Here is a 27118-nt window from a genome sequence, read left to right on the forward strand (position 1 = left end):
ATAGCTATATATTTCAGTTTGTGAAATAAACTAGTATTTAGATCAAGCAATTAAGAGCTGCAACTAAAGATGATGAAACAAATTGGTAAATATTTTTTCTAAGCAAACTGGTTGTAGATTTACCGTTGTTTAAATTACTGTCAATTGTTTTCTTACGAGGAGTGATTTCATTTGTTTAAAACCTAGCTTTTGACAGTTTTCCTAAAGTCTTTAGACATTTGAAAAAGTATCCCGCATGATTCTGTGTTTCATGAAATACCAATATTTTAACATATCCCTTTAAACAATAAAAAATATGAATATGGATTGTGAATGTGAATAAACTGTGAATGGACTTTTTAAGAAGGTAGCTTAATTCAATATATGTAATCAGAAAATACATTTTTTAAAATGTAGGTTTTTGCCATTTTACTTCTATCCCTTGCCACATAACATTTTGTGATAGACAATTGTTCTTTGTTTAGAATTTCTCCCGTAGAGAAAGCTTCAGTTTTTTCTTTCACTTTATTTATATGCCTGTGTGCATGATGTCTAAATCACTGGTCAGGAGTTCCCTGGGGATCTTCGTATCTGACTACGTGGCAACATTCCAGACCCAAAGTAAACCTTTCAGAGAGTGGGAATGAGTGGGAGGATGTCGCCCTGGGCATGGTGCTTAGGAGGCCAGATTTCCCTAAACCTGTTCTGCTGGGAGCCCTAGGAAACCTCAGATGCAGTCTGCTGTCCAGGTATACTTACAGGGCGTGGGGTGGGGGACTGTTAATTTCTGAATAGACTTTGTCTCATCCACACGACAACATATTTTAATTTTAAAGGCAAATGTCAACCTATTTAGAAAACTATAAGTGTGACTGATGCATTCATTATTTAATAACCCCGGGGTGAAACTTGAGGTGAGTGGTTTCACCCTTTCATACTCAGGAGTGGAACTAGTTCTCATCCTGGGTACTGTGCACAGTCAGACCTCACGCTCGCGCGCTGGGCTCCAGGCCTCCTGGCAGTGGACTTGAGTGTACCCCGCGTGTGCCCGGAGGACTCCTGTGCACACCGCCGCCGTGCTGTTGAGTACGAAAGACCCCTGAGAGCAGTTCGCAGATGAGAGCCCAGCTGTTGCTGTGAGACTGACTGCGGGTGGCAGCCGGCAAGAAGGAACTGCCAGGACCGACCCTGGCGCTCGCCACCAACTGCAGCGCAGCCTCCTATGCGGTGCCCGCCCTTCGGCGTCACTGCAGCCCCCGCAGCAAAGCTAACTTTAAAAATTTAAATAAAATAATAATTTTTTTAAAGGCCCGAAAACTCCGGCTCCCACCCCTCCCCCAGCCCGCCGCCGGCGGCGGCGCTCAGTGAGTGACACGGCGAGCGCGAGCCGCGGCCCCAGCCCGGCCGAGCGCGCTGCCGGAGTGGAGCCGCTGTAGGTGAGGGGCCCGCGTCCCCGCACGCCGTGGGCGCCCCGCCTGGCACGGATCCTGCCTGTCGCCCACTGTCGCCGCCGCCGCCGCCCGCGGGCACCATGACAGCTCTGAGCGCTGGGGTTACAGGTTGGTCACCGCCGCCGGTGCCCGAGAGGCGGCGGCGCGGCCGGCTCCGTGCCCTGCGCCCGAGGCCCGGGATGCGCGCCCGTTGGTTCCTCGGCCTGGCCGGGCCAGGACGGCGCAGGGGCGCTGGGGCTGCGAGAGGGGCTGCGGGCTGGGGGCCCCGGGCGGGGGAGGGTTGGGGAGGGGAGCCTCCACCCGAGAGCGGGGCGCTGGGGTCCTCGCAGGCCTGGCCGGGGCACGGAAGCCGCGATGCGCCCTCCCTTTCCTGCGCGTGGGTGTCGGGGGCGCCTGCTGCGAGATGCGCCTGGGCTGGCTTGGGAAGCCCAGGGCCGGCGAGACCTCGGGCCTGCCCCGCCTGGGCGTCTAGCAGGTGTTGGGGGGCAGGTGGCTGAGGACAAGGCCACTGGGCATCACGACAGCGCTGCACCTGCCTCCTCCGCACCGGGTCCGCCGCCTGGGTAAACCTCTGGGCCAACGCGCGGCAAGGGCGAGGGGGGAGGGCAGCCCGGCTCCAGCAGGTCTCCGCGGGGGCTCCGTGGCCTTACCCCATCCCCATACTCCTGTGGATTGCTCCTTGCTAAATGCTCCTTGCTTATGGTATTCATTGGCCTTGTTAGCAGCCGTCATTAGGGTGGCCACACTGAACGCAAAACAGTGTCCTGCCAAACAACACCATTTTGTCACTGAATCTTTAAGAGACCAGCAAGGATGGCCTGGCTGGGATCCCTCGGGGGGCCCAGAACCCAGATCAGGGGTCATTTTGCTGACTTAATGTTCCTCTCTCAGGATGGTGTGAGAACGCTGAACTCAGACCCTTAGTGCTTGAAAATACCTTAGGATAAATCTTTCAGTTTCAGGTACAATTTTTCAGAGACTATATTATTAAGGACGTGTGAATACACACTCACTTTCAGGCCTCAGAAGGTTTTACTCTTAATCTGGTGTTCGTGTGCTCATCAGCTAGGCCCTACCTCCCTGGTGGTGAAATGTGGGTTGAGGACCAGTGACCTATGTGTTAGTAGTTGGGGATCAAAAATTAACAGGTGGCGATTTTGAAATATGTGTGTGTGTGTGTATGTATGAATCGTATGTTCATAGCTACAACTGTGATTTGATATGGCCTGGGAGAGGAGCAGTTTCACTATGGTAGTTAACCCTGAGGCAGATGCATGGCAGGACTGGCTTTTTAAATTCAAAGATAAGGTTTCCACAGTTCTAGATAAAAATCATGGCTTCCCAAACATCTGCAACAAGAAACATTCATTCCCTAACTGTTGGTTTTCATTCTGTGTGCCTTTCTAGAGTCGATTTTTCATTCTTCTGTAGTATACTTTGACCCAGCCATTGCTAAGATCAGACAGTGTGAAGACAAAATCCGGCTTTGGAGAAAAACTTAAAAAGTGGAAAGGTTCAGTTAGATCCTCTTCTGGGTTCCTAAAAGACATAATCTGTTTGCAGAATAAATGTGCTGTCACTGATAAGGACTATGCTAAAATTTCTACAAAACTCGAGGAGAAAGCACGTCTCATAAAATAGTGGTAATACACTTATAACTTTGGATGGGACTTGCAAGATATTCAAAGGAGAAAAAAATGTACTTTAAAAAAGTGTACTCAAAATAGTGTCATTTACTTGCAATTTAGTGAACTGAAGATTTGAGTAGCATTTTCTTCTTCTTGGGTATGGCATTTCTTTGAAATGGGTTTCAGTTGATTTTGTTGTTGTTGTTTATCATTCCTGCATGCTTTGTGTCTGCATGTATGTGTGTGCACAAATGTACACATTTGTTTTATCATTCATCAATGATGTTCAGATGATTTCAGAATTTCCATAGCTGTATAAATTTATCCCAGGTCAGAGTCACATGTGGATTTCAAGTTTGTGAATGAAAATTCATATCTACACCTCTATATCCTAAGATAAACTAAGCACTGGGCCAGAAGCTGGGTTGTGAGTAAGTAAAAGAGATAAACTCAGAGCCTAAGAATCATTCAGGAAAGACAAGTATGTAAGCAGGTGGATATACAGAGAGATGTCTTATTTTCTAGTTTTGGCATGGAAACTATGATATTGAGCGTAAAGATATTAAGAATGGTCCCCAAGGCCATGCACGATGGCTCATGCCTATTATCCTAGCACTTTGGGAGGCTGAGACAGGCCAATTGCTTGAACCCAAGAGTTCCAGGCCAGCCTGGGCAACATGGTGAAACCCCATCTCTAAAAAAAAAAAAAAAAATTCACCAGGTGTGATGGTGTACACCTGTAGCCCCAGTTACTTGGGTGAGACTCTGTTTAAAAATAATAAAAGAATGCCCCTGCCCCAAAATGTTATCAACATTTTAGAGCTTCAATCATGTTATACAATTCTCATCTGTCTCAAGGAACAGCACAAATTTTTATACCTTCAAACTCTATGCAAATGCTTAAATTTTTTTTTTGTTTTTTTTGTTGAGACGGAGTCTCGCTCTGTCGCCCAGGCTGGAGTGCAGTGGCCGGATCTCAGCTCACTGCAAGCTCCGCCTCCCGGGTTTATGCCATTCTCCTGCCTCAGCCTCCCGAGTAGCTGGGACTACAGGCGCCCGCCACCTCGCCCGGCTAGTTTTTTTTTGTATTTTTAGTAGAGACGGGGTTTCACCGTGTTAGCCAGGATGGTCTCGATCTCCTGACCTAGTGATCCGCCTGCCTCGGCCTCCCAAAGTGCTGGGATTACAGGCTTGAGCCACTGCGCCCGGCCAAATGCTTAAATTTTTTAAATTGATTTTTTGAATTTTAAAGTAACCAAAGTTGATAGAGATGATAGAATGATAGAGAAAAAAAGAGTAAACATGTAGTTTTAATAACCAAAGACAAATGACCACAATATCTGTGTGTTTTCTGTAGTATTTTTAAGGGCTTGACTTTAGGTAGTTGTAGTCATGGCATTGTACAACTTTTATACCGTTTTTTCCATTGAATATTTATTATAACATTTAAAATATGTCTATATAATTTTTTTACTTAAAAATTGTAAATGGCTATATAACACCATACCAGTAAATACAGCTTCATATATATAACCATACCTCTATCATTGGACATTAGCTGTTTCCAGTTTTTCATCATTATAAACAATGTCCTGATAGATAGTTAAAATGTAGAAACTTATTTCTATTTTATGTTTTTCAGTATAAATATCCAAATATGTCCATATCTATCGTCTATCGATCTATACATATCTTCAAATTGGTTTCCTGGAGAATTCAGATTATAATTTATTTGTGATAAATTTCCAGTAATTATATCTTTGAAAAAAGTATCTGAATTATTATAGAGATATATGTTTGTCTTTACATTGATTTCCTAAAGAATTCAGATTATAATTTTGAATAAATTGCTTAATCTGCTTTTGAGGTAAATCTGCCATTTTACAAAAAGTGTTGGTGGGTCCTGTTCCCTCTTTTACAGAAATATAAGAAGGTAACATAATAATTTGGATGTTTGACTTTTGTGCTATATAAAAACTTGACCTTTAGAAAAATCACCTGAAAACCAGATGCTAAAATATACCTCTTAGAGTAAAGTCAAAATAGGAATACTATAAAAGTTCAAAGCTGGAAAAAAAAAAAGTCAATGCAAGTTCCTTTAGAAAATTGGCTGTTGTGTTCAGGAGTCTAATTCTGCTTTTTGCTTTCCTACTCGGACTTCAGGTAAATGATCAGAAGGGCTTATATAATGAGAAATGTGTACCCCCACAGGTAAAGGAAGAAGAAGCTCTTTCTTTCCTAGGCTGCAGAATTTTCTGGTAGATTCAGTATAGATGGAACAGGTCTGATGGGAAAAACTAAAGTTCAGTTCACAATTTCCTTTCTAAGAGTAGTGTACAAAAAATAAGGAAGAGAGGCCCCGGAAGAGCCCCTTAGTATGAAGGAGTGAAGTTGAAAGTTGGAAGCTGGCTTTTGGTAAAACAGAATGGCTTGACTCCGGAAGCAGTTTCTCCATGAGGTCCCAGGGCAAGGGCAGCCATACCAGAATATGTTCTAAAGGCGGGGACTGACCCCGCAGGTCCAGGGTGGGGGCGGGGGTGCGCCTCCGCAGCAGGAGTGGAAGAATTAGAAGTAAGATAGACCACAACTCTGAGGCCAAGAGAATTATTTATGAAGAGATCAAGAGTGAGAATTATTTCCAATTATGCAAGGAAAAGAGATGAAAACAGGATGTTGTTTGGAGAGAGAATGATATAGATGGAAGACCGCCAACAGAGACACATCAATAAATGTTTTTCCTGACAGAGAGGATCACAGCGCATGGAACACAGCCATGTTTTAAAGTGAGATAAGATTCTTTTTTTCTTTTAGATTAAAAACAATCCCAATCTTTGGATGAAAATAGGTTATCATGTACCAAAACAATTAATAAAACTTAGCCAACATCTATATATAGCCTGATAAACACTTTGGATTTGAAAACCAATAAAAAGAAAAATATTTCACCAGCATTGTGATCAAATGCTTCAGAAATTACTTATCCACAAAGAGAAAATTTAGATTAATGTTATACTTCCTCTCTAAAATTATCAGCAAATGTAAAATAATGTCCTGAAAATCTGTAATCCTGAAAAATATCAGTAGACAATTCTCTTATGTTGTAAATGAGTCAAAAATGAAAAATAAATAGGTGAAGAAATAGATACGAGGCAAGTGATATCACTAAAAAAAGATGAAGTAGAAGTATGTAAATATCAGAAAACAGTTCAAAAAATTGTTTGATTAAATGAGAAAAAAGTCCTTAAAGTCATAAAAGTTGCTATCTTTAATACAGTTTTAACTACAAGCTTCCCATGTTTACCAATGATCAGAGCATTATAGTATGCACAGTCAAAAGCATAATGCTAGCTGGGAGCAGTGGCTCACGCCTGTAATCCCACCACTTTGGGAGGCTGAGACGGGCGGATCACGAGGTCAGAAGTTCGAGACCATCCTGGCCAACATGGTGAAACCCCGTCCCTACTAAAAATATAAAAAAATGAACTAGGCGTGATGGTGGCCACCTGTAATCTCAGCTACTTGGGAAGGGAGGCTGAAGCAGGAGAATCATTTGAACCCAGGAGGCAGAGGTTACAGTGAGCCAAGATCGCGCCATTACACTCCAGCCTGGGCGACAGGGCGAGACTTTGTCTCAAAAAAAAAAAAAAGTCTGATGCTTATTTTAGGGGAAAGGGAGGGGGGAAAATGCCCATAGACTCAGTATCTTTTTAAAGGGTTTTGTGACCTAAAATGGTGTTGAGAGTCAGCATTTCATCTTAAGAAGTACAAAAAAAAAAAAAAAGATTTTTAAAAATGAAAACATGAATGAATTCACTATGACATATATGAACTCTAAATCTAATAGCAAAAACTGAGAGCCATAGCATTCCAATCTGGGAGAAATATTGATCTATAGATATCTTTAAGGTAAATTAGAATGCCAAGAAATTGGAATGATGACAAGGAGGTTAGTGAAGAAAGGCACTGGAGAAATTGGTATAAAATTCCCAGACTGAAGAACTGGAATCAGATTGTAGTAATGGAAATGAAGAGGTGAATGGTAAAGATATGTCCACAAAACTAATGCTACCACGTCTTGGTGACGGAAGGAAGAGAAAGAAAGGGAGTTCAAGGTTAAAAGTAATTTCCGATCATCAAGCTTGGGTGATTGTGCTATTGTATTCTATTATGTCTAGTTAAAAGAAATTGTTACTGCTTTATCTTTCAGTTAATAGTATCTGCAGGGTAAATCCTTTGCTTCATTTTCTTTTCTAGCTATTTTATTATTATTTTGAAATTCACATGAGATTAGTTCCACAGGCAATATATTTTGCTTCCTTTCTTTGAAGGCATTGAATAGCAATTTAAAGGTATAGTCTAGACTAGAAAATCATAACAGAAACCCCAACAAAAACCCAAATATCTTAGTTATCCTTTTATAAAGCAAAAATTTAATTCCTGTATACAATACAAGTTAGTTATTTTCAAAGTAAATTCTGAAGATCTCTGAGGAAAATAAGAATAGAATATACTGTATATACATACAATTATAAATCAAAATTTTTGCCTCAGACTTATATTTTGCCTGTGTTGCTTATAATTAGACTCTCTTATTCTTTTCCACACAAAGAGCCCTGACTATGCAATGTGAACTTTCTAAATGTTCTCTTCTGAGCATCTAGGCTAGTGATGCCTCATTAGTTTGGAAACAGTGATGGGAGAGGTGTGCAGGGATCACCTGAAGATGTTTTTAAAAAAATACAGTGTCCTATTTTCCACCCTTAAAGATTCTGATGGCCGGGCGCGGTGGCTCAAGCCTGTAATCCCAGCACTTTGGGAGGCCGAGATGGGCGGATCACGAGGTCAGGAGATCGAGACCATCCTGGCTAATACGGTGAAACCCTGTCTCTACTTAAAAATACAAAAAACTAGCCGGGCGACGAGGCGGGCTCCTGTAGTCCCAGCTACTCGGGAGGCTGAGGCAGGAGAATGGCATAAACCCGGGAGGCGGAGCTTGCAGTGAGCTGAGATCCAGCCACTGCACTCCAGCCTGGATGGCAGAGCAAGACTCCGTCTCAAAAAAAAAAAAAAAAAAAGATTCTGATTTAGTATGTCTGAGGTGAAGGAGGCCTCAGCTTGAGTGTCTTAGTTAGCTTGGGCTGCTGTAACAAATAGCACAGACGAGGTGACTTAAACTCCAGACATTGGTTTCTTACAGTCTGGAGACGAAGAAGTCCAAGATTGAGGGGCTGGCTGGTTCCTGTGAGGGCTGTCTTCATGGTGCACAGACGATTCAGCTGCCTCTGCTCTTCTGATAGATTCACTAATCCCATTCATGTGGTCTCCACCTTCATGGCCTCATGACCTCCCAAAGGCCCCACCTCCAAATGCATTAGAGGTAAGAGCTTCAGCATATGGCTTGAGGAAGACAGAACCATTCAGTGTACCGTTCAGTGTTGAGAATGTTTCTGAACCTCCCTTGATAATTCATATGTTAAGCAGTCGTTAGGAATTACTATTTTAAACCATCCCCTTTTGAGCAAATTTTGTGGATACATATTGCAAAATGAAACCACAAAAACATCATCTCCCTTTGATTTTCTGTTATATTTAAACATAGTAGCAAGTTTTGAAAACCACTGTTTTAAACCATCCACCTTCTTTATCCAACCTTTACAGATTCATATTATAAGATTAAACAACCACAATCAAAATAAGTATTCCCTTTCTGGTTTTTCATAATATATAAATGATAGCAGCAGCTCATCAAAATAAACTATCCAACACTAGATAATTAATATAGAGTAGGATATATACTTAGCACAGAGTAGGAGTGGTGGCCAGGGGCTGGGAGGAGTTGAAAATGGGAGTTGTTAATTCCTGGGTGGAAGGTTTCAGTTATGCAAGATAAGTGAGCTCTAGAGATCTGTGTTATGACATTGTGCCTGTAGTTAACATTTTATTGTGAATTTAAATATCTGTTAAAACAGTTCTCGTGTTAAATGCTCCTACTACAATGAAACAAAAATAAAAATTACCGTGATGTAGGTGACAAAAATACAACCCAGTTCCCTCTCATACTGCTTGACAGTTTTAGTTTGGGCATGTAGGTGCAATAACAGTGATAGTTTGGGCACGTAGGTTGCAATGGCAGAAGGGCTTTGGGGCATTGTGGTGTGTATTGAATCCCTTTAGCAAAACCAATCACTTTTAAAGGCCAAAGAAAATTCAATTTTCACGATTAAAAAAATAAAACAAAACAGAATCCTTCGAGAAGTAATGACAGTTTTGGAGGATTTCTAGAAATAACCAGAGAAAAATAGCCTACTGCTTTACTTTGGAATTTAGGAAATAGACTCATAAAAAGTGGGGAAACATTTTCTATTTCTAATCAGTACCTTGACTAAAGGAAAACAGAAGAGTCTGTTTTTGGAGATGGTTCTTTGAAACATTTGCCTTCCCCTGTGTGGTCATCACCTCGGGTAGCCCTTGAAGTCGGCTGGGACTGGACCATGCATGTAGAATTCTGTTTTTTGCAGAGCTACATTAGGATTTAGTGAGGGCCAAAACATAGATGAATGAGTACCCCAAAAGAAAAGTGGCAGGTGGCATTTGGAGGAGAGAGAGAGAAAGAGAGAGGCAGAAAGTAAAAGAGAAGGAAGAAGAGAGAAAACCAGGCAGCCAAATCAGGGCCTTGACTTTTGTACAGAATTAGATAGAAAATCAACCACAGCAATCCTCTACCTGCAGGGGCAGGGGAGAGGGCCGCTGTTCTGTTGTGGAGACACACGTTGCTGCTGTGATGCTCAGGGGGTCAGATTTTTGATGCTATCTTAGTTTTCCTGCTAACGTGTTCTCTGCTGTGTTGCTGGGGGAGACGCAGGACTCCAGGCTAAGTTTAAGAGAAAAATATAGAGCTGCTGCCTTTCCTCTGAGCAGAGGCCAGATTACACGGAAAGATGCATCCAGATCATTGAAGTTCACAAGCTAAAGACACCCGGAGGAGAGGCTTGCTTGAGAGGGCCCGGAAGGACTGGCATTGCAAGTCTAGTGGCAGGCATACTCTAATTTGGTTTTATTACTTAGACATGGAATAGGCAGGGACTTGGAGACTCCTGTCTCTGTTTTCTGGGAAAGAAGACTGTTCTATTCACAAAGGCTTGGAAGGGTCAGACTGAAAGAAGACATGGACAGCAAAGTATTCCTGGGGTGGAAATCAGAAAGACCTGGCTCCCTTGTGGTTTATCACAGCCTAACCGTGTGACCTCAGGTAACACACTTATCTTCTCCAAACCTCAGTTTCACCTGTAAAATCAGAATAACAGAGAGAGACACTTGCCTCATTGGGGCATGGTGAAAAATAGGTAACAATTAGCCTCACACATAATAAACCCTCAGCAAATGTTAGGTGTAACTTGTTTAAACTGAAAAAATTTGTTAGTGTTTTACTTGTTTTAAAGAAATTAGAAATAAAACACATCATCTTTGTGAACATGTACAGAAGTTCATGTTTGTGAGATGTACAAAAGTTCTTAAGGTTAAAAAGTGAAAGTCAAATGCTTCACCATTTCTCTCCCTCCCTCCCCCTACCTCTGTTCTCCCAACAAATAGACTACTTGGATTCTAAACTTGCTTCCAATTCATGTGGGTCTGGGCATGTTTGCCTCCAATTTTCAATCTATATAGTGGGAATAATACTCAAAACTACTTTAGAGAAGTGTTAAATGCTTAGAATAGTGCCTGGCACAGAGTAAGCTTTCAATAATATTTGTTCTCATGTTTCAAGTAAAAAAAAATGAGTACCTAATGTCTAAGCTTGCTTCTATAATTATGCACAGAAGCTTATGGACCTTCATTCTACCCTGAGAAATGATCAAATGCATAAAAATCTGAGCAGTGTCAAAATTAATCACTTTTATCATTGGAAGTCACTTTGGATATCATCTATTGCAAAGTCCCAGACAGAGGAGAAATCTTTTCTGCAAACTCTAAAATGTGTAGTCATTTCCTCTGAGAGTATCCAGAAAGGAGTTTACCACCTTTCAGGATATTCCAACACATTATGATTGCAAACTTATAGGGTATGATCTTTTTATCAAATAAATAGTCACCTCTTGATAAACTTTTGATAGAGAATTTCTATTTTGTCTGCAGTTTCCTTGCTAAAAGAACGGAGAACACTACAAAACGGCATCATAACATCTGTGTTCTGGGCTTTGGATTTTGGATATGACAGAAAGACTTTCTCAATACATACTTTTTAATTGCTCTCACACAATCTCCGTAAAAAAAAGATGCATACATTTTTTTTAGCCTGTATCATAGGTGGAATCTAATTTTTAGTTTTCACATTCTTAGCATAGTCAATCAAGAAATTATGAGACTAAAGCTAACTCTAGGAAGTGAAGAAATGTGTCACTTTAGGAAGTGGAAAAATCTGTCTCTTCACTACATGGGGTGAGATTATCAAATGGGAGTTAGTAAATACGTTTTTCTCATTCTTTACCAAATTTAGAGAAAAAATAATGAAGGTATAATAGAATATTTCTATGAGTCATCCTCAAGGAGAAAGGAATGATAAATGGATAATACTTTCAGAAACCTGAAAGGATCATTTAGATAGATTTAATTAGAGGTTTGATGATTTTCTGCCAGAAAAAAATTGACATTTTTATAAGTATGTGGTGAGAAAAGTCATAAAATGAGTCAGATAATAAAAATGGATTCAATTTCAGGAGATGAGAAATGTCTGTACTATTTGCACAAAAAAATAATTGATGTCAAGAGTTTGTAATCACCAGGCTATATGATTTAAATATATTGAAAAAGTCATTTTCTTATTTCCTTTCCATTCTGTAATATCCTTGATTTTTGATTCAATAGTTCTGTAAGGCACATTGTCCCGTCTTGTCTCTGTGCCTAAGTTTCCTCGTCTGTAAAATGGTTCTTGTGAAAATTGAATGATACAATGCATATTCTTTTTTATTTTTTCTTTTTGAGACAGGGTCTCACTCTGTCGCCCAGGCTGAGGTGCAGTAGTATGATCTTGGCTCACTGCAGCCTCTACTTCCCGGGCTCAAGTGACCCTCCCACTTCAGACTCCTGAGTAGCTGGTACTACAGGTTCATGCCACTACTCCCAGCTAAATTTTGTATTTTTTTGTAGAGATGGGTTTTCTCCATGTTGCCCAGGCTGATCTCGAACTCTTGGACTCAAGCGATCCACCGCCTCAGCTTCCCTAAATGCTAGGATTACAAGTGTGAACCACCATGCCTGGCCTGAAAATGTATGATATTCTTAAACAGCCTGGCACATAATAATCTCTCAACCAACATTTTTGTTAGAAGGACTCTGTTTCTGTATGACGGTAAACATAATTTGGGTTGAAATCAACCAATGAGCTCACTGTTTTACCATGGAAACTCTCATGTGTCCCAAAGCACTTTTGCATGGGGTGTATGTGTGTGTGCATGTGTGTGTGAGCTACTGAAGGCTATTTTCCTTTGGAGAAAGCATTCTGAGTAGGAGATAACATCAGTTTTACATCAACTCCTGTTTTTAACACTTTCCCTTAAATGGTTGTGATGATTGAAATCTCAAGGCAGTCATTGAGCAGCCCCTAAATGGAAGACAGCAGAGTTGCAGGATTCTGGTCTGGAAAGTGCCCTGTGCATGTGAGAAGCTGTGGACGCCATGAGAGGTGACCTCATGGAGGGAGAGGAAGAGCGTGAGCATGCAGGACACAGATGATCTGGGCTCAGAGAAGCAGGGGAAGTTCAGACACTTGAGATGCACAGAGAGGACATTCAACTGGGCAGAGGAAGGTGCAGGTATCAGTAGCTCTGAGGCTAAAATGTGCCCTGGGAGCTGGAGGATGGTGGAGTGGGCAGGGATGGTGACACATGAAGCAGGTGGATGGATGTTGGATAACAGATAATAAGACAAAAATATGGGGTATTTTTTCCTAATTGAAACCATAGCATAAAATGTATGATGCTATATTCATTTGCTCTGAATGGACATGTCTTCTGTCTGAGAAGGAACTTGGCAAACAAAATGGACGAACTTTACAGAAACAAGGACATCTTGCTATTCCAGCCTCAGGAATAAGCATCCCCTTTTGTTGTCAAATTTTCATTACGGTGTATTGAGGTAAAACTGAAGATTTAAATGTGCATATTTTATGGAAAAGGCAGGGAAAGGGCAGGAAGCTCTTGTTCAAATGCAGATTTTGGTGGTTTGTTGTTTTAAGTTCTGTGGCTATTGGAACTAAAAAGAGGAAGAAATAAAAGCATTTGAAATAAGAATTAATATTATAATGCCTACATTAACAAATTGGTAACATCAAATACATGTGTCTTCAAAATATGAAGTAATGCCTTTCTCGACACAAATTTAACACTGGGAACCTAATCTGGAAAGCTGTGCTTATATTGGTTCACCTTGTAAGGCCTTGCACGTATACGCATGTAAATGAGCTATGGGACAAGAAAGACAAGGAAGGGGCGCAGATGTTTGAAGGTGGTGTTTACTTACAGTTAGGATTTTCTGCACATGCATATTTATTGACAGAGGACGATGTTAACAGAACACAGATTTTAAAAACCTGGTTACAAAACCCTGTGCAAGTAATCATTTAAAAATAAATGTATGCATGGAAAAATATATATGGAAAAGTCAGTCCTAAAAGAGATACAATTGATATCCTCTTGGAGAGTAAGAACCCTAGCTAAAGAAAATTCCACAAGAGACCATAACTAATTACTACTTCATCTGCAGCCCCTTGTTCGATGGCAGACACAATGTATGTGCTCAACAAATCCTTTGCAAAGCTGATTGAGTTTCTAGAAATGGAATTCCTGATGGCTTTCGTTTTTGTTTCTTATTTTGTTTATATAGTTTTTCTAATTTTTCTACAACAAACGTGTATTACTTGTGTTAATGAAAATAAAATAAAAATATAATTACTTTCTTCTAACTTAATTTAAGGTTTAAGTATTTGAGATCTAGGCAAAGACCAGTCAGCTCTCCTGGATTTTTACATGAATCTCATTATGCCCAATAGCACAGTAACATGTTGGGAATCCACCGTTCAATATTCCTTGCCTAGGAAGATAGTATGGAGCTAGCAGTAAGGTACTGAAGGAATAAGAAAACCACGAGATGGAGGTTGAAGATAAAGTGCACCACAGTAGAGGCTCTCTTTTAATTAATCAGCCACTCTGCCTCTAAATATAGCATATTGTCTTCCGTGTCAGGAACATGGAGGGAAAGCACGTAGTATGTTTTGTTCAATGTTAAATCCACATCACTTAACATAATGGTCGGGATAGTTAAAAAATCAAAACAATTATGCAAACATGAATGAATGAGTAACTTCTGCTAGCAATGATGGTTGGTTTCCCAAAGACATGAAAGTCAGAATCTGAGGTGAAGAGTCCCAGAGATGTTATTGAACATTTTCTTTTCTTAATTTCCTTCTCCAAGTGTGCCAGGGATACTAAGCAATGAGATAAAAACCCACCATTAAGTGTGTATGTGTGTGTCTGTGTCTTGAATAGGGCAGTTGGTAAGCAGTTTCACTTGCACTCCTAAAGACCCCACAGTTTATGCACAACAGTTATCAGAATAGTACTTGTTGATATTGACGTATCGATAACCTTAATAATAACTAATGATTAAAAATGAGCCAATGACTTCTGTCTTCTTTGGGGCTTTTTAGAATGAAATAGATGCTTTGATTTTATACAAGTTGTGTGTTTCTCTTCTCACATCCTTATTCCCAAATATTAACTCTTTCAGTTATAACAAAAAATCACACACATAGACAAAAATTCTTCATGAGTTAAGTTAGGGAATTAGAAAAGACTGATGTGGAATTGGCATTGGATAACAAAGAGGACATGGCTGGGATAAAGAGTTTGAATAGTAAAGGTTGCAGGATGGTGAACAATGGTATGTTTAGCCAATCTGAGTGCAGCACGTGGTATGAGTGTGAAAGGAAGTGCACGTACAAATCAGTGGGATGCAGGGTCCTGGAAACATAAGGTTAAATAAAGTAGGCAGTTTGTAAGCTTTAAGAATGCCTTTATATTAAGTGCTGTATATCCAGCACATACTGCAGTGCCTGATACCACAGTGGATGCATAATATTTGCTGTGTGAATGAATGAATGAACAGATGAGTGAGTGAGAAACAAGAAGATACACTGAGGTTTTCTGGGCTACAAAAGAGACCTACAGTGTGTTTGGAAGCTGATTTTTTTTTTTTTTTTTTTTTCCTGAGACGGAGTCTCGCTCTGTCGCCCAGGCTGGAGTGCAGTGGCCGGATCTCAGCTCACTGCAAGCTCCGCCTCCCGGGTTCACGCCATTCTCCTGCCTCAGCCTCCCGAGTAGCTGGGACTACAGGCGCCCGCCACCTCGCCCGGCTAATTTTTTGTATTTTTTTAGTAGAGACGGGGTTTCACTGTGTTAGCCAGGATGGTCTCGATCTCCTGACCTCGTGATCCGCCCATCTCGGCCTCCCAAAGTGCTGGGATGACAGGCTTGAGCCACCGCGCCCGGCCGGAAGCTGATTTTTTTAAAATATAAAATAGAGAACATTTTGAAAGGCATCTAGAGAAAGGAGTCTAGAAATGGGGATAGGTGAAAAAGGCCATTGTACATATATGGAATGAATGAGCAAGGAAACAATCCACTACTGAGAGTGGGTGCAAAGAGAACCTGCTGGGCCTTCCCACTGCACGTGGGGAACCTGAAGAGTTGGGAGCAGTAGGGTCTGGGACATGCGAGGAAGGAGAAAAGCAGAAGGATGCCTGGCTCATGTCACTCTCTCAGGCTGCATCTTTGTTCGTGATGGTGTTGGCACCGTCTTCCTACATCTGTGGGGGAAGCAGCACCGAAGCCTCTCTAAATTGGTAGCTGGACACAGATGGTAATGGAAACTGTAACAACAGGTGATCACTTGAGGGGTTAAGTAAAGAGGACAGGCAAGAACAGCATACTGTGAACCATAATTTGGAAGACAGGAGAAGATTCAAAAAACTTTAATACTGAACCCAAGAGAGCTGCAAGGGAAAGAAATGACCCATAGTGTTGCAAGGACATTGCAGTTAAAGAAAATGGAATATTTTAATTTTAATACCGTGAAGAGGGGGCTGGAATGAAGTAGGGAAAGTATATACCAATAGAAATGAAATTGCTATCACAGAATACAAAAACTGGATCTTAACCATTTAAAACAGGAATGAACATGAGATGAATGAATGTTTCCTGAGTTGCTATAAGCTGTTTCTGAGTAAAAAATTTATTAATGGACACATTGTGACTCTGCAGCCTCTCTCCCGATATTGAACTATTTAAATACCAACTTCTTTTAATAAATGTGGGAAACATTTTGAAAGCCAGGTTTTTCAAACTTATGAAGGACACTTCGGTAAACAGAAAAAAGAGATATTGGCTTATAAAAACATAATAGTGATAAGGCTAAGATACACAGAAGCAATTTCCTATCAAAATAATAAGCTTACCTAGGATACTTAAATATCCCTACTGGTTTTTATCAGAGGAATAATAGGTCTGCCGTATGCAGTTATATTGATTCAACATGAATGAAGGCATAAAACAATATTTCTGTTTGTAAATGAAAATTACAATCAACCACCTAAAATTAATTTTGAATTCCTCATGTGTTTGTAACTTAAATTTACTTTACTTTACTACTTGAATATAATATTTAATAGTATTAAATCAGTGAAATTTCTAGAGATCCAGGAGCTACTTGTTGAGTTTTTATATATGTGTGGATTAGCCAGGTATCTTTGGAGCTTAGATCATTTCTTGGGCACTGTTTGAAGTGGCACCTGGGAGCAGGTAAAGTGAAGGTAAATGTGAGTGACAGCTAATGTCATTCAGTTTTAATCACACTGTTTTGGTTGGTCAGATAAAACTAAATTGGGAATTTTAAAAAACAGTAAATTCTGGACATGTATTTTTCTAGATAAACAAATCCATAATCAAAAATCATTTTTGCTTTAGATGGCGTATTGATAATAAAGGTGCATGGAATTCATATGCCCATTGTTTCCACTGCTCAATGGAAGAGGACTTGTGGAAAGATCTATAAAATTCCTTATATAATCTTTGAACTACATGGTGAAACCACTCTTTTACTTGCTTCTTTGTACTGTCATCTTGAAGGATTTCTAAAAGATTCCATGTACACTCAGTATTTGGATGTGTAGGAGAGTGTCATTGAAGAGGCATCTCAAATTGAGGCCACCAGAGTTCCTTCCTCACTACCAGTAAATCAGAGAGGAAAAAAAAAAAACACTTTAAATACTCTGCATCTATTTACATGGGATATCAAAGAGTTCCAAACTCCAATTATATAACATAAATTAATTAGTGCAGCCTAGTGCAAAGCCCATATTCAAACTCAATATTCAGGGCAATAACAGCCTGGAAATACCTAGCATGTCTTAAAGCCAGTTAGCTTTTTTCTTCTGGGAATAGGAGGTGTATCAGTCTGTTTTCACCCTTCTGTAAAGAAATGCCTGAGACTGGGTAATTTATAAAGGAAAGAGGTTTAATTGACTCCATTCTGCATGGCTGGGGAGGCTTCAGGAAACTTACAATCATGGTGGAAGACACCTTCTTCACAAGGCAGCAGGAGAGAAAGAGTGTGTGAAGTAGGAACTGTCAAACACTTATAAAACCCATCAGATCTTGTGAGAACTCACTATCATGAGAACAGCATGGGGGAAACCGCCGCCATAATTCAACCCCTCCCTCCACACATGGGGATTGTGGGGATTATAATTCAAGGTGAAATTTGTTGGGGGACACAGGCAACCCGTATCAGGAGAGTTAGGCAGAGATACCTGCCCAGGGAGATAAAGGAGCACGTAGTGATGGAGGTAGGTACTCAATACAGGCAATCAGATTTGGAGCTGCTTTGTTCTGAGTTTCCGTATTTTCTTTTCCAGTAAAAACTGCATCTGCACATACATACACACACACACACACACACACACACACACACACTGCAAACATGTTCTTGTTCTTTTTGAACTCTGGTGAGGACTAAGTGGCACCCATTGTCCTTAGTTAGGTTTCTTTCTCTAGATCCATGGAGCACCAGATAGGAGAGCCAGTGAACCCGCCTGATGTTAAAACTGCAGGGCTTTCTACTTATGGCTGGCCAATTTTCCCAGCACCATTTATTAAATAGGGAATCCTTTCCCCATTTCTTGTTTCTCTCAGGTTTGTCAAAGATCAGATGGCTGTAGATGTGTGGTATTATTTCTGAGGACTCTGTTCTGTTCCATTGGTCTATATCTCTGTTTTGGTACCAGTACCATGCTGTTTTGGTTACTGTGGCCTTGTAGTATAATTTGAAGTCAGGTAGCGTGATGCCTCCAGCTTTGTTCTTATGACTTAGGATTGTCTTGGCAATGCGGGCTCTTTTTTGCTTCCATATGAACTTTAAAGCCGTTTTTTCCAATTCTGTGAAGAAACTCCTTGGTAGCTTGATGGGGATGGCTTTGAATCTATAAATAACCTTGGGCAGTGTGGCCATTTTCACCATATTGATTCTTCCTATCCATGAGCATGGTATGTTCTTCCATTTGTTAGTGTCCTCTTTGATTTCACTGAGCAGTGGTTTGTAGTCCTCCTTGAAGAGGTCCTTTACATCCCTTGTAAGTTGGATTCCTAGGTATTTTATTCTCTTTGAAGCAATTGTGAATGGAAGTTCATTCCTGATTTGGCTCTCTGTTTGTCTGTTACTGGTGTATAAGAATGCTATAAAGACACATGCACACGTATGTTTATTGTGGCACTATTCACAATAGCAAAGACTTGGAATCAACCCAAATATCCATCTGTGACAGACTGGATTAAGAAAATGTGGCACATATACACCATGGAATATTATGCAGCCATAAAAAAGGATGAGTTTGCGTCCTTTGTAGGGACATGGATGCACTGGAAACCATCTTTTTTTTTTTTTTTGAGATGGAGTCTCGCTCTAGCCCGGGCTGGAGTGCAGTGGCCAGATCTCAGCTCACTGCAAGCTCCGCCTCCCGGGTTTACGCCATTCTCCTGCCTCAGCCTCTGGAGTAGCTGGGACTACAGGCGCCCGCCGCCTCGCCCGGCTAGTTTTTTGTATTTTTTAGTAGAGACGGGGTTTCACCGTGTTAGCCAGGATGGTCTCGATCTCCTGACCTCGTGATTCGCCCGTCTCGGCCTCCCAAAGTGCTGGGATTACAGGCTTGAGCCACTGCGCCCGGCCGAAACCATCATTCTTAGCAAACTATCACAAGAACAGAAAAGCAAACACCGCATGTTCTCACTCATAGGTGGGAACTGAACAATGACATCACTTGGACTCGGGAAGGGGAACATCACACACTGGGGCCTATCATGGGGAGGGGGGAGGGGGGAGGGATTGCATTGGGAGTTATACCTGATATAAATGACGAATTGATGGGTGCTGACGAGTTGATGGGTGCGGCACACCAACATGGCACAAGTATACATATGTAATAAACCTGCATGTTATGCACATGTACCCTAGAACTTAAAGTATAATAATAAAAAAAAAAATGCAGGGCTATGTTTACGTTTTCCTGGCTCGGCACAGCTGTGCACTGCCTGAAGCGCTCTTTTTCTCTGTTACCTGCCTTGAGAAATTCTCTTAATAGTCCTCAGCTTCAGCATGGTCAACTCTAAACCCCTTACACGTTGTAGTCAAACAGAGCTTATTTTAATTTCAAGTTTGCTTGGATGGCCTTGGTCAAGTTATTACCTGCCTTGAGGCTGGCTTTTCTCGTGCATGTATAAGAAGATGAGATTTGGCCGGGCGCGGTGGCTCAAGCCTGTAATCCCAGCACTTTGGGAGGCCGAGACGGGCGGATCACGAGGTCAGGAGATCGAGACCGTCCTGGCTAACACGGTGAAACCCCGTCTCTACTAAAAAAATACAAAAAATTAGCCGGGCGAGGTGGTGGGCGCCTGTAGTCCCAGCTACTCAGGAGGCTGAGGCAGGAGAATGGCGTGAACCCGGGAGGCGGAGCTTGCAGTGAGCTGAGATCCGGCCACTGCACTCCAGCCTGGGCGACAGAGCGAGACTCCGTCTCAAAAAAAAAAAAAAAAAAAAAAAAAAGAAGATGAGATTTTTTATTATTTATTTTTTGGTTAGGGCTGTTGTAAAGATCAAATAAAATATAATTGCCAAGTATCCCAAACATAGTATATATCCATAGCCATTAGTTCCCCACCTTCCTTTAGCATTCAATCCAGGTGCTAATCAAATGGGAATCTCACAGTCCACTCAGGGATCTTCAAGTACCACCTGCCTTTATAACAATTCTTCTCACATTGTATTGCACTTACTTGCTATTTGAGTCCTGAGGGCTGACATAAAATAGTCCCCTTTCAAGTGACTGCTGAGTTGTGGAAGGCGATAGCAATGGCCACAGGGAGGTGATGTCTGTCGCAGGATGTAGATGTTTCAGAATTGTGGAAATTTAAGCAGTAAGCAGGCATCTCATCTCCCACCTCAGTGTAATTTCATGAAAAATTTACTTCAGAGTAGCTGGAAGAATTTAGATAATCACTGCATTCATTTAAAAACATCTCCATTTAGAGGAGGTTCTTCCCCCATTCTTTCTGGCCTCACTCCCCTCTGGGGAGGACAAAATTGGGAAATCAGCTTGGGACTACTGTTGGAAGTAAGAGATGTCTGTGACTGTCATGTTAAATAAACACTGGGGAAATCATGGGGAAGATCTGTGCATTTTGTCTGTATTAGTCAGCAGTGTTCTAGCACAGAGCACCTGTATGTGGAGACAGCTTTAGGTATAAGAGCATATATCCAGAAAGATTTTCCCAATAATATGTCTGCCCTAAGATACAAACCATTTTACTCTATCTATTCTAAATCACTAGCCTCTAAACTGCTTATGAAGTGCATAAAATAATCTATTGCATTGGGAGAAAAAAATCAAGCTTCTATTGGTGTTAATTTTGTCTCATCCTTTTAAGTTTCTATTTTCATGTGTTCTTTATACACTATGGAATAGAACACATGTATGCCTTACAAATACATAGATATATGTGGGGAACTCAATTTTTTGATGAGAGGAAAGATGGTTTAGATGACAAATACAACTTTTCCTTTTCCCAGACTGTGGTTTTGTGCTTGCTCACCAAAGCTAACCTCAGCATGCTCAAAAGGAAGCAGAGTTCCAGGGTGGAAGCCCAGCCAGTCACTGACTTTGGTCCTGATGAGTCTCTGTCAGATAACGCTGACATCCTCTGGATTAACAAACCAGTAAGTTTCTTCTTTGAGTATGGAGAAGCATAAGTGGGTGTAAGAGAAATTTGATTGACAAATGCAAATATCATGTACCTTTGGCTTCAAAATGTCTGAGCTGCAGTAGAATATGGATGAGGTTCAGAGTCTGGAAGTAGAGAACAATCCAATGAAATAGTGAGATGCCGCTATGAGTTACTCACATGGGAAGATGCACTGGGTGGTCCGGTCTAATCCCCTCCCCTCCCCTCCCCTCCCCACACTGTGCACCCTGTCCTCAGAGTCACGCGGTGTAGTGATGATACCATTTCTCAGGCTGATCCAAATCTGGGGTCCATGATGAGCAACCTGTTCTTAACGAACTTCCTTTACTTGTTGTCAACATGCCTGAATCCATGAGACAATAAGCACATGTTTGGAATTAAAGGTCTCCTTCTGATTTGCAAGTTTTGAGTAAAAGGTCAATGAGATAATGGATAGTATCTCTGAAGAATTTGTCACCTTTGCCGCCTAATTAAGTTGATGAGGATTTGAGAGGAAGAACTGCTAGGCTAGGCACCACTGTATGCCAGAAAGCATAGCAACCAGAGCTAAGTCTGACAGGCGTGCATGTCCATGAGTGTTGAAAACTCAGCTCTACAAAACCAAGCAGGATCAACTTCTTACTCACCTCATGGTTGATGCTGAAGTAACAAAAGGAAATGACCTGTTGCCTCTTGCAGTGCTTGTCTTTCCCCTAACCATGATACAGGCAGGATCTGCTTGGACTCTTTGCTGTCCTTCCCAATCTGTCTTCCTCTAATCTGCCCTCCAAATTACTTCCCCAGCCTGCTCACATTTCTTTATCTATTTCTATTTTTATTCACATCACCCTTCTGCTTTATAATCGTGGAAACATCTCTATTACCTTCATTACGAATTAAAATCTGTTAGTATGACATTCCTGCTTCTTTTCATTCAGAACCTAACCTGTCCAGTAACTGCTCCTTTCCCATGTCAGCACAACATCCACTCAAGCCCCATCAGCAGCCTCCTACTCCTCTAGGCTCTCTGGCTTGTTCACATTGCTTTCCTTTGCTCGTACTGCCCCCTGGCCCCAATGACCCTTTCCCAGCTCCTCTGATGGGTCAAATCCTCCTCGTCCATTAGGACTGGCTGAGATGTCACCCCTGGCATCCTCCTCTGAAAGGCTTATTTCCACCACAGACGGAATGAACCTCTCTTCTCTTTACACTTAGCCTGTTTTATATTTGTATATAAATAGAATGTTATCTATAAATAACTGTATATTTTATATACATCATATGTGTATATTTACATTATATACATTATAGATCATGTATGTATATAATACATATATTTATGGATCTTTTGTCTTATGTATATATACATGTTATATGCACACACATATAAACATATAACAGGTTATATAGATATCACATATATACACATTACATATACACATATGTTATATGTGTTAACACTATGCATATTACCTATACATATAAATGTCATGTGTGTATAACATATATACCTGTTATATATGCATATGTGTTATATGCATGTACAATATACATATATGCATATAACATGTATGTGTAATATGTGCATGTGTTATATACATGAGACAATATACATAATATATGTATGCCTTATCTAGAACATGTTTTATAATGTTATATAATATAACATGTTTTTGCCTCTTACAGTGCTTGTCTTTCCCCTAACCATGATACATGCAGCATCTGCATGGACTTTTTGTTTTCCTTCCCAATCTTTCTCTAACCTGCCCTCAGACCACATGTATTTACATGTATGTGTATATACACATAATGTATTATATACATACATATAACATGATATGGGTATATACACACATTTTACATATATATAATATATTCAAAGATGTTTTACTTCTTGGACTGCAAAATAAGAGTCGGAAGTGTGTTGCTTCCATGTTTTGTTTTCCACACCCAGCATTCTGACACATAGTAGGCCTTTGTTCACGCTTAGAGAATTGAATGGAATAGAGAATGAAGCACTCCTAACTCTTAGTGTCCACCTTATTACAGAACTTTCTGCGAACTTATGAAGAAGTTAGTATCAAAGATGTAGCCTTGGAGGCACTTACTGAAATTATCAATGCTTCATTAAAATCCTGTCTTTAAACTAAAAACTGGTTTGTTGTTGAAGAACCTATATTTGGAAGCTCTTTTGTGTAATTAGATTCTTTACGCTAAAAGTCCAGATGGGGCTAAATTCACACACCGATGTTTATTGAAGTGCTTCCAAATTGCATGAAAGATACATCAGCCCTTAAAGTAAATTGCATCATCAGTGGCTTGTGTGTTATGGAATTAGCAGCGTAGTATCTTCATGTAAATATTATAACTGTCAGATAAATATTATAACCGACTCATCAGCTGCAAGTGTCTGAGTCTCCTGAAAGTTCTGACAATCTTTTCTATTTTTCATCTTGAGTGTTTGCTAGTATACATAGCTGCAGAATCCATCTACCACAAACCTAAATTTTTTTCAGAGAGTGTAATATTAAAGAATTATCATGATTTCATATAGGTCCAAGATAGTCAATAAAAACATATTTGGATTATGTTTAAGAATTGTGTGTTGGCCGGGCGCGGTGGCTCAAGCCTGTAATCCCAGCACTTTGGGAGGCCGAGACGGGCGGATCACGAGGTCAGGAGATCGAGACCATCCTGGCTAACACGGTGAAACCCCGTCTCTACTAAAAATACAAAAACTAGCCGGGCGAGGTGGCGGGCGCCTGTAGTCCCAGCTACTCGGGAGGCTGAGGCAGGAGAATGGCGTAAACCTGGGAGACGGAGCTTGCAGTGAGCTGAGATCCGGCCACTGCACTCCAGTCCAGGCGACAGAGTGAGACTCCGCCTCAAAAAAAAAAAAAAAAAAAGAATTGTGTGTTAATTGATTAACTGGTGACATTGATTGTGTGGGCCTAGCATGGAGATGCAGTTAAGTATTTTTTTTAACCCAAGATATTAGTTTTTGTAATAAAATATTCAGTATGAGTGATTGTATGTCCTGTACATATATTCGTGTAAACACAAACATACTTATCTTTAATTCTTTCTTCTTATTTTGGGGTTAAAGAAAATCATCAGATAGCAGACATGCCTCTAGTGTTGCACAGAAAGTTATTTTATGGAATTTTGAAAGATGTATGGTCTAAATTTGTATAAAATATGTTCTCCAAAAGAAAGAGAAAAATCTATTCATTATTTTTTTAAATGTAGGATGAGACCAGATTTTTAAAAAGTTTCTTTGTATTTTTATACAAAGACATTATACATAAGATACAAATAGAAAGGAAATTCTAAGTATGGGATGTGTTATGTATCAAATCATTTAAAAAGCATTTCTGATCTACTATGATAGGCCCTTGTGCGAGATGTTAGGGAAGTTACAGTAAATATAGTATGACCCCTAATTCTAGGTACTTATAGTACAAAAATGAAAAAAAAAATAATGGCACATCCAGTTCCTATATGACTAAATTACAAACACATATTTTAATTGAACCAGAATCTTCCTATATTGTAGTCCAATGCCAGGAGGTTATCAGATGTTTTGTTGAGCCTGATCAGTTTCCATGTAGGCTTTGAGTCTTTGTAATGCATGACCACAGAAATGCCTCCACCTTTCTATCTTAATGTGTTTATGTGGAAAATAGGTGACTTGAGAATTAAATGATATAAAAACATGGGAAAATATTTTAGCACATTATATGCACTTAGATGTTAGTTTTCTTCTTCTTTAACTCCGTATTAGTGAACTATTTTAACTTCAGTATTATGTTTTCCACTTAGTGTGGTTCATAACACAAGTTTGAGATTTCAGTTATGGCGCCATGCAATAACTCTGGACCATCATTGCAGTGGGTTCACTCTTTGCTGCGCATCTGTGCCATCATCAGCGTCATTTCTGTTTGTATGAATACGCCAATGACCTTCGAGCACTATCCTCCACTTCAGTATGTGACCTTCACTTTGGATACATTATTGATGTTTCTCTACACAGCAGAGATGATAGCAAAAATGCACATCCGGGGCATTGTCAAGGTAAGCATTCCCATGTCATTTAAACTAAGAACCTAAATGCATCGAAAATCTTAATTCGTTTATCATATTTGCGTGTTCATTTCAGTAAAACAAAACATCGTTTTATCTTATACATATGGAAGACCTTTTTAAAAAGGCATAACTCCAGAGACTGGGAGAAATTGTGGCATGAGACTATTTTAAAAGTTAAATAAATTTTATAAGACACAAAGTCTTGGAATATCTGGGAAGGAACAAGATGGTCTAATAGCTGTGTGAAGTCCAGAGTAGGGTTATTCATGCCACCTAGGGCTGAGCCCGCGACCCAGTACAGGGGCTGGCCCAGAGAAGCACCTTATTTTTTGTTGACTTATGGAGTGTAGCATCAGAGTCACATGGTAGAGTTAGAGCATGATAATATTGTAGCAGGATGTCATTTACTTGATGTGTTTTGAAGATATGAAAGGATAAAAAAAAAAAAAAGGACATGAGACGGCAAAATTTTCTGGGACCAAAAGAAAAATAATGTGTCATGTCAAATTAGTACCAATTGGAAACAAAATAAATACAAATTTTTTTTTTTTTTTTTTTTTTTTTTTTTGAGACGGAGTCTCGCTCTGTCGCCCAGGGTGGAGTGCAGTGGCCGGATCTCAGCTCACTGCAAGCTCCGCCTCCCGGGTTCACGCCATTCTCCTGCCTCAGCCTCCCGAGTAGCTGGGACTACAGGCGCCCGCCACCTCGCTCGGCTAGGTTTTTGTATTTTTTTAGTAGAGACGGGGTTTCACTGTGTTAGCCAGGATGGTCTCGATCTCCTGACCTTGTGATCCGCCCGTCTAATACAAAAATTTTTAATCGGAAAACAAAGGAAAAGAAAAAAAGAAAATTTCTGTCACTGGATGTCTTTTCCTTTTGTAGCACTGATCTTTACATAGGTTAAACAGATGTAGATGATGCTGTCCCTAGAGTATTTAAAATTGTACTATTTGGGGAAACAGTAATAGTAGTGCAGATTTTACGGTTTGACAAATGACAGACGACTCAGATCCTAGTTCTTTCACTTACTGTTGTATCAGCATCTCAAGTTAGCTAATTTTGGTGGGAAAGTGTTTTATTTTGTACAAGGATTTTGAAAATCTACTGAGACAATGTAATGATAAGTCAATTTCATTGCTTCCCTTTTATACATAATCCATGTGTGCCATCCTTGAAAGACAGAGATCACAGACAATGCATTACCAGGTTCATGTTTCACTTTTTATTGTGGACTTTAAAAAATTTACCCCAAAGTATATTACAGTTATATTGTGAATCCCTGTAACTAAACATCAACAATTATCAATATTAAGCCAATTCTGTTTCATTTTAAAGCAAATCTGAGAAACCAAGTCATTTCAGAAATCATTCCTTTTGTACTGATGACTGATAACATTTTCTTTTTTATATAACCACCATACCCTTATCATATATAGCAATATTTTATATATGAGAAAATATTTGTAACAAGACTTAGCAATAATTCCGTAGTGTAGGCTAATACACAATCTGTGTTCATATTTCCTGAATTATCACAAATTTTTTTTAATAGTTGGTTTCTTCAAATCAAGACTCAGACATGGTTTACATAGTGTATTTGATTGATTTGTTTTTGTTTTTGAGATGGAGTTTCGCTCTTGTTGCCCAGGCTGGA

At 40.2% G+C, this 27118-nt stretch overlaps 1 protein-coding gene across 2 annotated transcripts in view; it reads left to right on the forward strand.

Annotated features, from left to right (window-relative positions):
• Positions 1-1342: 1342 nt before the first annotated feature.
• NALCN (sodium leak channel, non-selective) overlaps positions 1343-27118 on the forward strand; it is a 354929-nt gene continuing 329153 nt past the window's right edge. Inside the window, exons 1-3 of one of the 2 annotated variants that reach the window (XM_033177337.1) lie at positions 1343-1538; positions 21227-21373; positions 25270-25452. In XM_033177337.1, the coding sequence (XP_033033228.1) occupies positions 21266-21373; positions 25270-25452 (291 nt within the window). In that variant the 5' untranslated portion in view covers positions 1343-1538; positions 21227-21265. The remainder of the gene's footprint in view (positions 1539-21226; positions 21374-25269; positions 25453-27118) is intronic. The other variant, XM_033177338.1, reaches the window with a different exon arrangement.

Source organism: Trachypithecus francoisi, unplaced genomic scaffold (genome assembly GCF_009764315.1).
Source record: "Trachypithecus francoisi isolate TF-2019V2 unplaced genomic scaffold, Tfra_2.0 Lachesis_group18, whole genome shotgun sequence".
Classification (NCBI taxonomy): Eukaryota; Metazoa; Chordata; class Mammalia; order Primates; family Cercopithecidae; genus Trachypithecus; species Trachypithecus francoisi.